Source organism: Channa argus, chromosome 2 (assembly GCF_033026475.1).
Source record: "Channa argus isolate prfri chromosome 2, Channa argus male v1.0, whole genome shotgun sequence".
NCBI lineage: Eukaryota > Metazoa > Chordata > Actinopteri > Anabantiformes > Channidae > Channa > Channa argus.
In genome coordinates, this window is record NC_090198.1 from 24194553 (window position 1) to 24205989 (window position 11437).

The 11437-nt window shown below is 37.7% G+C and overlaps 1 protein-coding gene across 1 annotated transcript in view; it reads left to right on the forward strand.

Moving 5' to 3' along the window:
- Positions 1–10139, forward strand: part of prtga (protogenin homolog a (Gallus gallus)) — a 29039-nt gene extending 18900 nt beyond the window's left edge. The window contains exons 11-19 of the mRNA XM_067486134.1: positions 1093–1188; positions 1309–1495; positions 2189–2316; positions 2503–2673; positions 3955–4134; positions 4230–4353; positions 4466–4607; positions 5370–5483; positions 5577–10139. Coding sequence (XP_067342235.1) covers positions 1093–1188; positions 1309–1495; positions 2189–2316; positions 2503–2673; positions 3955–4134; positions 4230–4353; positions 4466–4607; positions 5370–5483; positions 5577–5963 — 1529 coding nt within the window. The 3' untranslated portion in view covers positions 5964–10139. The remainder of the gene's footprint in view (positions 1–1092; positions 1189–1308; positions 1496–2188; positions 2317–2502; positions 2674–3954; positions 4135–4229; positions 4354–4465; positions 4608–5369; positions 5484–5576) is intronic.
- Positions 10140–11437: the final 1298 nt, after the last annotated feature.

Here is an 11437-nt window from a genome sequence, read left to right on the forward strand (position 1 = left end):
TGCAAAAGAATTGGCTCATCTCATATTCCGCACCCATGACCCCTGAGTTTTATCTTGGCCTGACCTGCTGGCCCTGGTCTGGCTTCAGTGAAACTCCTTGGGGCTGCATGGGGGGTGCAAGTAGCTTGACTCCACCCATACAAAACTTCACAAATTCTTCTCCTGTGGTCTTCCTCTTCTCTTGAACCCCTACTTTTTTCACACTTCAATAGAAGCTTATTTATTTTCTGCAGGTCAGAACTGTAATGATAGCAATATGTAATTGATTGAATTTGTGTTTTGTAAAATGCATGCATTCATTATTTTATTCATTACATTTTGCAAGAAACTGTGATAGACAGCCATTAATTGCCTGGCATTTCGCAGTGACCAGGCATTTAAGGAAACATTAAAGAGGGATTGGATCTCTATGCAGGTTCTTTTATTGTCTATATAACTCACAATATAAATAATATATTAAACATTTAAATTCGGCCCTGAACATTATTCTTTTACGGGTAAAAAGGACATTTGGTCAGATGGCTTTTGTTCAGAAAGAGGGTCTTCAGGGTCACTTAGGGTTGCAACCGCTGTTGACCATCCGAAAAGTCCTTCCCTAGGGATTTTGTGCGTCAATTTAACCCCCAGACTCTGGACCTGAATAGGAGTGGCCACTGACCACTGACCAGCAGGCCTAACTGGGGCCAGATAATGGGGCATCCTTTTTACATTCAAAAGAGTCGGGGTGACAAGGTGATGGATAGAGGAGCTCCTCTGTTCTGCTCTGGGTGCTGCAGAAACTGACCATCTGAGCATCTGTCGCAATACCTCATCTCTTGTTCCCACCACACTATCCAACCGGCAAACCTCACTGACCCCACACTCACACAGTCCAGCTCTTTTCTACTTAGCACCTCCGCTTCCTGTTGGCTGCACTAATCAAGTTAAACCCTGTGTTGAATTATTGCATTAAATGGAGAGTGATGGTGAGAACAAACCTCTTTAGTCCAGCTCGTGACTTCACATAAAGCGAAGTTCTTTGCTTCAAGAACATTAGTCTGATGTAAGTTTTGTTCACACATTTTTTTTTCCTCTTACTTTTTTTTTACAAAGACCCAAGGAAGAAGTACCACGTTAAACTTCTGGCTTATAATTTTGTCGGAGATGGCTACCAGGCAGACCAAACTATCAGCACTCCTGGATGTGTCTGTAAGTCCCAGAGGTCACACAAAGACTTGTTTTCAGTGCATCTGAAGCAACATATTATTACTTGTATCTACTATTAAGTCAAAGTAGGAAAAATAATATTCATCTCAATGCATCTTTCAGCTGTTCGCGATCGCCTGGTGCCCCCTCCACCTCCCCCACATAACGTGTACGCTAAAACAAACAGTTCGACCACAGTGTTTCTACATTGGAGACGACCTGTTTTCACCTCCAGCCATGCCATCAACTACACTGTTCGCTGCAACCCTGTAGGCCTGCAGAATGCCTCGCTTGTGGTCTACCTGCAAACGTAAGCATTTCTCCTAATACAACTTTTCACGTAAAAAGGCAAAACTCCACAGCAAGCTAATCTTGACTCACATATTTGACATATTATGGCCTTATGCATCCAGCAGAGACAAAGTAGTGTTTTTGATCACCTGATGAACCATAATATTGATCAGTGGATTTAGCGACACCAGTGTTTGTTGCTTTTCTGTCTGGAGATAACAGTATCAGGGAAAATGAAACCAAATGCTGAACACACGAAACTCTGCATCATTTAATTCTCATGTCATAGTTTAGCTTTTATCTGAACACCATATTATGTTAGAAACAGTATAAGTTGGTTATTATAAACTAAAGCCAGCTGAGGTACATTACCAAAATCTTACTCACACACTCTTTTTCCACACAGCCAACATAGATCTATATCACCATCTACTGGCCATTATTAAAGGGCCAGTTAGTCCAAAAACCAACTTAGGGAGGTTCATGAGTAAATAAAGCCTGCACATCTAGACAACATCTCTAAACCCTAAACATTTACATTTACATTTAGTCATTTGTCAGACGCTTTTATCCAAAGCGACTTACAAGTGAGGTACAAGACAAGCAAGACTCTAAGTCAAGGAGAAAACATCGAAGCAAAGTCCTATCACAAAACATTCCTGTTTTGAGTGAAGTGGTCCTTTTCAGTTTCTGTTTTGTGTGTATTGCGCAGGAGTGAGCAGAGCCTCCTGGTAAGAGATCTGAAGCCCAATACAAAGTATGAATTTGCTGTTCGCCTTCACATTGATCAACTGTCCAGCCCCTGGAGCCCAGTGGTTTATCAGAGTACATTTCCTGAAGGTTAGTATATACATACTCTATAGTATGTGAAGCATACTATACTGTATGTATACCCTATGAATGGCTTGTTACGCAGAAAATGCATCTTGTTTTTGACTCTTTTATTTGGGATGTGAAAATTTTATTGTTACATATTAAAATTGCTCATAGATATGACAAGACAGTTTCTTTTTTATTCACACACAGCTCCCATGCTGCCTCCTTCAAACGTGAAAGTGACTCTGATTGAAGAGGACACAGCACTGGTTTCATGGAAGCCTCCAGATGAACCAAACGTAGGCGTGACACATTACACAATCCTGTACTCTTCCAGAAAAGCCTGGATTGCTGGGGAATGGCAAGTGTTGCAAAGAGAAGGTAAGGGAAGAAATGGAAAGATACAGTATGTATTAGAGTTGTGCAGGAGATGAAACAGACGATGCTATTCTTTTGACACAGACAAATGGTCCATTGGAAATCAGTAACTTCATTCTCTAAACCAGGTCTCTGTTCACTATGAATAACAACTGAATGGTGCCAGTCCAACAAAGATTCCTGTCAAAGTACAGCAGTGTTTCATAAATGCATTAAATTATCTGTTTCTTACCGTTTGTGTAATATCTAGTGTTAATCTCAGTATTCTCTGTCAACAGATTGACACAGCATTAAGTTCTAATTCATTAAAGGAATAGGGAAAGAAGAAAGTACAGATTTCTCATTTCTGTGCAGTGGTGAAAAGTAATGAAGTACAAGTACTTTGTTAATTAAAATACTTATTTGACATATAGCAGTTCTCAAAGTGAGCCGGTATGCAGCAATTTTACTCTTTGGTGTGCTGTGCAGGGTTTGGCCTGTCTACCGAGTTGTGCATTCACTGTGCATAAGTGCACACAGCTACAGAGAAAATCCTATTTTTAGGACATAAAGCAATTGAATCCATTGTAAAATGTGCCTTCAAATGGGATCATTGGACGAGGTGTCAGAGTCTATCAACAATATAACGACCAGCTCTCCATCTTGGTGCCTTGTGTGCAGAAAGGGGCAGATCTAAAGTAGTGCTGTGTGAGTTCTTTGTGTTACTCTGCTGAGAACTGGAACAGAGCAGTCCCTGCTGATTCATACATTAATATGACTGATTGACCAGAACAATTATTTTGTTCTCCTCTCCTTCAGTGCTATTATACTCAACCATCCACTGTGTTCACCTGGATTATATGATCTGCAAATAACCAAATAGTGTTACAAGAAACCCACATACATTTACTCTCATATTTTCACCAAAGATTTCTGTGGCTCTTTGTTCTGTGCATCCTGTGCTTATTTCCTGCTCTCTTGACATTTTATCAGTATTTTAGTCTTGAAATCACAGTGCTGTTAGCTTAGATGTTATAGTCATTACATAGGTAGTTTAGAAATAAAAAACCATCAACCATCATATTACAATTAATTAGTTTTCATCCACTTTTTTAATCTGTTGAAATATTACTAGAAAAGGGTGTACTCAAGAGACAATGAGAGTGCACATACGAACTGTTGGTCTTTTTTAATATCACATTGTATCACACAACTGCTTTTCCTGTAGTCTGGTAAAGCTTAAAAAGATAAACAAATATTTTCACAATGGGCAGTTTAAAGGCCAGAATCAAATCTCACCAACAGGCAGTATTACCATGGCACTGCTGGAGAACCTGAAGCCCGGTCAAGTTTATTTTGTTAAAATTTCTGCATCCAACAACATGGGTGATGGACCATTCTCTCACACGGTGGAGCTGGAGATACGAGCAGATCTCTCCTCTGGTCATGATCCCCGGTTCTTCCGTGACTCCGCACACGCCACAGGTCAGTTGTGATGGGAAACTGTAAAAGTTCCTTTTTTAAAATGGAATATGGTGACTGTATGGTATAAAGTAGTGTGATTTTATTATGTTTTACAGCCTTTTCTGATAGTTTCTACCACCTGGACCAAAAGTCAATGACAGGCATCACTGTGGGAGTCTGCATCGCTCTCATCTGCATCCTCATCTGCGCTTTCATCATCGTGTACAGAGGCAGAAACAGGTAAAACCTTTATGTCTCAACACAGCAACAGCGGTGCTCATTGTCCTACAGGATCTCAGTTGGCCTGAATATCCTTGATCTGCAGTGAAGTTATGTTTTGTTTTCTCTCCAGAACATTTTCAGCCGTTAAAACGTACAGAGATGGAGTGAACACATCTGCGTCTGCTGCAGAACATCTGGACTCTGAGGGACAGGCTGAAACCACTGATGTGACCGTGCCAATGATGAGTCAAAACAATTTCCTTGACGCCAAGGTACCTTAAAACTAGTTTAATTTACATGATTTAAATAAAACCTTTTTTTAAAATGTATTTTATTTTTTGCCATTTATGTTACGTTTGTGCTTCCCCCTACAGGCAATATAAATGTAAAGGGGACACAATATAATAAAAATCCACATTCAGCTTCAACTGTACAAATATTCTTTTATAAGTCTGCATCCCCCTTGATAAATTATTTAAAAAACTTACATTTTTGACTAAGGAACATTTGTAAAAGCTAATTTTCTGCCATTTCAAAATGCAAACGTTTGCACCAAATTGTATATTTTGTTTCATCTTTGGTATTTTTTTAATCTTAATTTATATAATATGTGTAGAATTTTAAGGTCCACAGCCTTAACAGTCAGGTTTTCAGTAAGAGCATTTGATGATAATTCTTAGTACATGTACATTAGTACTTAGTACATGTTTAGTGTTTTTTTTATGTGTAGTTCCTCAAACCTCTAAACAGTGCAATAGGTGATGTACGGAACAATAACTGAACAGTGCAGAAAATACAGTGCATCTTTGTGCTTTCTATAAAAGTCCAATACTGCTTTTGGGAAACAAGTAATTTTAAGTAATTTTTTAAAATGTAATATTGTATTGACAGATTGTAGAATTTCATTTTTAAACTGTTGAAGGCTGAGGAAAAACTGATAACCACATACAGTAAAATATAGCTGCTGATAAAGCAATATAGAGTGCATATGGTTTATATATTTATTGCTAATTCATTTTCATACTTTTTTGTAGGGTGGAACAAACCTCATCATTAATTCTCTTGGTCCTGTTCAGCCCAGCACGGAGAAGAAAAAGAGATGGTTTTTCTTCACCAGTAATGTGGAAAATGACAGTAAAGCAGCTCAGGTAAAATTAAGAATCCCAAAAGAATTTTTGGAATAGCTTTAATCATTATGACATATACAAACTAATTTGAGAAACTCTTTCTGTGTGCTGCAGAAAATTAGAACCAGTATCACGTCCTACGAGCCAGGCACCACAGTACTGACCTACGAGGAGGAGTTGTCTGTTTCTCCAGACCAGCCCACCACTCTGCAGGTTCTGCTCAGACACCCTGGCGATACAGAAGGATCCTCTAACAGTGAGGGCAGCCACGCAACTGGTGACTCAGGCCGCTACTCTCACGATGAGACAGAGATGACCAATCTGTCATCTGGTCCCAGCAGCCGACCAACGTCCGTGATGTTGGAGCACAGCAAAGACTTGGACTGCAGCTGCCCAGTTGATGAGCCAGTGGAGCTGTTGGAGGAGAGTCGGGCTGATGGGAAGTTAACGGAGTCTGGTGAAAAAGGCTGCAGTCACTGTGAAGTCCAGAGCGGTTCTTAGGTTTAACTTTCCCCCTAAGTGTCTGTGTATGAGTGTGTGAGTTTGAATGTGTATTTGTAAGTGTGAAGGCAGCCTTATACTTGCAACAAAGAATGAACTGTTCCCAGGTACCCACTGCAGCTTCCTGTTTTGTTCATTTGCACTCTGTAGCAGTGAGGGCACAGGACAATTGGACCTTTTTGGATATACAGTTAGATTGATACCACTCAGCAAATCTGTTTGATATGAAGCTACAACCAGCTGTTGGTTGGCTTGGCACAAAGGTACCCCAGACTGAAAGAAACACAAAACACCTTCAAATGGGATGATTGTCTGTTTTTGCTGTTTTGGGATCTTTATGGTCATATCAGTTACATTTTTGGTTGGGTTTGTTTTACTGCTTCAAGTCTTTGTGCAAAACTAAGACTGCCGGCGATAGCTCCTCATCTAACTTTCTAAAAATTCCTTTAATTATGAGTGCCTTTACATGGTCCTATGTAACTAGGATACAGTCGGCTTTCTCTGAATAGTGGATTTCTCAAGTGTCATTTAAACAGGAAAGCTGGAAACCTTGTTTCCCCAGGTAGAATTCTGTTGGAGAACGGCAATTACTGTGCCGTGTATATGCGCGTATACGGGTTTCGAATCAGTTTTCTGTGTAATCAAAGGCAGCAGACAGAGGGAAAGAATGAATGAAAGGAGAGATTGTTAACGGGGTAATGCTGCCTCATGGTATAAACAAAGTCTGCCTAAGGTCCGATGGAAATTGTAACTTACACAAAGTGCCTCATAGAAATAAGTCACTTTCCCCCATGGATTTAAATTCAGGCTGTTGTGGATCAGCTGCATGTGTCGTAATTAAAATTAAAATCTGTGCGCCGGGCTTCTGAAATAAGTAGGATGTGGAGGAGAAATCAGTTTACTCTGCTGCAGCATATATACACAGATTCACCATAACCAAGTTTCTTAAGTGCATTTAAACATCGTTCCCCGATTACCTGAGAAAGCTGATTTCTCTCAGTACGCCGGTTACTTAGGTGCATGTAAACGCAGTCTTTCTAGCAGCCACCAGTAAACCAAGCTGAGAATGAATTTGACTTTTTTTGTCGTAAGTATATAACAGACCTGAATGTCAGTGTGCGAGTACTGTAAGCATGAGAGAAAGGTGTAAAGAAACAGAGAGTGAGAGTTTTTTCATCTTTATTCTCTTTTTATTCCACAACACGATGAACAGGAAGCCAACAGTATACAGTGTTGGTAGGGAGGGACATGTGATTTCTTCTACTACTTTCTTTTTTTTTTTTTCAATTAATGTCTGTTTTTTTTTTTGTTTTTTTTAATTTGTGTTTGTATGTTTTTGAAAAAAATCTCGCCCACCATGAATGTTTAAAAAGTGGAAAAGGAGATACTTCTGACATTATTTAAGAGAGTTTATCACTGGAGCTAAAGAGAAGCCTTTTCTGCTAATTATCTACCTCGGTTTACCTTCTGGTAAACTTTCCACTGTATATTTAATACCTACTTATACCTACGTTATGTGATACTTCCTGATGACTGTTATTCTGTTTGTCATCTTATTTTGTCTTTTCTCTTGCTTTTGGAGGGTAAGGGCGCTGCAGCTATCCTCTTTCATTCCACCTTCTGTGTGGATTGGAGAGCACACACAGTTTATTTATCACCTCAGATGTTGCTGAGGTACTGAGCCAGTATTAATAATAATTTTTGTTTATTTTGTTCATTATTCAATAATGGTATAAATGAGATAATGGATGTCTGCTTATATTTTGTGTGACATTGTGCAGCTGCCCTTGCTTTTCCTGTTTTATACTACCTCGTTTTAGTAATTAATTTTATTGTCTTATTGTTTTCCTAAATTCAGGGAACAAGGTTTAGTACATTTGAAAAATCATGTAATGTTACATGATATAATGACAGGGTATTTTCTTAGTACTGAACAAAGAATATTGCTATGAATGTATCGCAGACATTGTGTGCCAGAAGTTCATATGTTTGTGCTGCCCTCCCCAGAGATTGAAACCCCCCTCTGTAATTTCTGCTCAGGTCCTCAAATGTCTGTTTATACAACAGACTTCTGTTTTTTGACTTCTTCCTTGTTTAGATTCACACCTGAAGTGCTTGCAGTTGCATGTCGGTAAAAAAAAACTTTATAATTGGCCTTAATATGGAAAGCTTCCCTCAGATACTGAAACCAAAGCCTAATCTCTATCAGGGAGAAGCTCCACATGAGTTTGCAACACATGAAAAGTGATTGTTGTAAAAGCAATGGAAGCATTCAATTAGAGATGAAAGTGAAGAGATGAATGAACACTTCACAAAAGTCTATATTTTTGTTAGAAGATAAGTACTACTGAGTACACATTTTAGTCACTTTTTCTCCTAGTAGTTTTTGTCTTGCTGTAGAGTCGATAAAGATTAGCACTTGTCTGCCAATTAGTTTTGTATTATGAGCCAATGTGCTACGGTGACTGCGACGCCAAGGGTTGTTTGCTACCTGAGTTTATTTTCTCAGCTAATCTCTGGCGGAAAGTCACAGAGGATTGTGAATTAATCAAACCGCCATTAGACCAAAGATAATATTGGAGATGAGTTAAGGTGCTGCCCATTTAACAAAGTCTTGCACATTAGTGGCCTTGGCCTGCAACCAAAAAAAGTGTAGAGTTGTGGGTTAAAACTCTGAAGTGCCAACAGGATCCACAAGTACTTACCGATGGTGGAGTGAAGATTAATAATCAGTTTTATGCACATAAACCAAATTGTCCTGTCATATCCTGTCCTGAGTTCCTCACACTGTTGGAAGACACATCTGTACATTGTAGGTGAAAATAATAAGAGATAATACATTCTATAATTATATTAGTAATTATTAGTAGGGTGTTTTCAACAGTGCAATTGTGTGCAAATGTACACCCACTGATTTTAAAAGTCTATATTTCCTGAGAGATTTCCTGGTTAAAAGTGGTTTATATATGTTTATAAACATATATTTTTATGTGCTTTTGTTATTCAAATGCAATGCTATTATTTTGAAAAGTCGTCCTTTTAAGATCCCACAAATGTAAATTATTGCAGTTTTGAATGATTTAATGGCATAAGAGGGATTTGGATAGAGTCAGTGGGTGTACAGATGGTCCACATTGCTGTTTTTTTTAATCAGAGGACTCTGCCATGGATTCAATCAATGGAAATGTTTGGGATGAAAAGTGACACAATCAGTTTAAAGCAAACGATGTAAACCAAAGATTATTTTTAAAGGTCACCGTTGCATATTGGCAAGAGATCAGTTTCAAAGCATCCTGTCTTTGTGTGAAATGTTGTCATTTTCAGTCTTTTCATACTCCTTTTATAAATGTTTATGTTCTACTATTATAAATCAAGACAAATGTGTTTCCTAATCACCATTTATTACAACAAAATTATGTTTTCCTCTTTTTTCTGTTATGCAAGATAAGATTGAGTTTTGATACAGTTGATTCATGTTTATCTTAGCTTTTGTAAGTAGAAGAAAGATGCACATTCCCATTTTACTTTTAGCCCCATAGTGTTTTAATGTTTGTTGTGCTTTTATAGCTTTAAGGGGTCAATCCAGAACCTGAAAATCATACTTTAAACCTAAAACACCTTTTTTAGAGTAACTTTTTCACTGACCTCATGCTTTAATTTAAACTTGTGAAAGCAGGTCTTTTCTAGTAGGTACAGGTGCATCAATACTACCTCAGTTTTTTTGTTTTTTTTTCTTGTTACGCATGAGTCATTATTGTCTGTGACACTGAGGTCACAGTATAACAAATACACATAATTGACCCAAGTTGATGTCCTGTTGTTTTTCATCTCATGAATGGTGATATGTTATTGTCTAAGCATGTGCATTTAGAAAGGATAAAACTGTGTGATTGTTTTTTCCCTTTTGCATTAATGTTGTTTAAATAATACGTGGTGGAGCACTGTGGGTCATTTATAGTCAAACTCAGGGGGACCCAAAGCTGCTTTGCCTCAAAGAGAAATATTGAATGTACTTTTTTGTAATTATTTTGTTTCCTGATATTTTCTGTTAATATTTTGTTATATTTTATCTTTGCAAAATTCCTATGCCAAAAGATGTTTAGTTAGCATGTTTTAGACAACAGTTAATTATGAAAAAGTCTGATTCTAAGTTGAAATAAAAGTCCTATAAGTGCAAAGACCTGCTTTGGTCTTGTGCGTGTGAATTTTTATCTTTTTTTGCCTGCACACAGTACTTTATTTATTTTATTCACACTTCCAAAATATAAAACTTTTATTAAATTGCAATCTCAGCAATACAGGCTATAAAAATATAACTTTATTTTACAGTTATTTGAAATTTAATATATATTCGGATACGTGAGGTCATAAAAAACAGACTTTGATGATCACAATTCCACGCTGATCAGCATGGTAAAATTAACAGAATCGTCATAATTATCCACAGTGGCACAGTTTTGTCAAACAATAGTGTATGAGGCAAACGGGGTTTTCTCTAGGTTTGTTCTGTTGTGTTTTTTCTGTGGTCGCTGTTAGCGTCTTGAAGGTTATGTTGATTAAGAAGTGTATGCTGAGTGTACTTATGATGTCATCAATGACATCACATACCTGCCCTTGAAGTGCCTTTGAAGTTTGCCTAGCCAGTTGTCAGGGAAATAAGGTTTTTGTTTACAGCCATTGGCACCTCAAGGTACAGCTATTGGAGTTGTCTGCAAGATAGTAATGGAAAATTGAGTGTATAGCTGTGGGGCTACTCGGTTTCTTACCTTGATCTGTGGAATTGTTTTTAGAAACGTTTTCTGTAGAACAACTTTGTTATCAGCTCAATTGGAACATCATACAACGATCTCTGGAGTCCACGTTCCAATTGTTGGACCGCCGGACACGAGTAAGCCAGCCCTCACAAATAGTCCAAATCTTATTCTTTTTAGCTTGAAAATGTAAATATTTTTTGTATTAAATAGTTATATTTAATTAAATAACTAATCAACTTATTGTTAATTATACACTGTCCAACTCAACATTAAGACTGGTGGTCTTAATAATGCCATGGAGAACATACGTCAGCATGGCCACTCTAAGCAGCAAAATATGATAAACTGTCCAGAAATAGTAGATGTACACAATCTCAATAATCAAGGCAAGTATTGGGATAAAAAATCCTAAAAAAGTAACTTTTCAAACATTTTATTCAACCTACATTGTTCAAAAGTAGTCCACTAAGAAAACAATGTAATTTCAACAATACTGATGATGGTAATTATGGAAAAATAAAAAATTAGTCAAAACTTTTTGTTTGTAAAGGTGGATCTGATTTTAACCACCGTCTGTGCTGACAGGTGGTTAACCCACTCACATCAGCATTCATAAGTTTGTAACTTTCTTGTATTTAAAACCACCAGGGGTTGTTTTTATTGTTGCTGATCGATGTGGTTTCATTTTTTGGGGTGATTTAATTTAAATGCATTTTTATA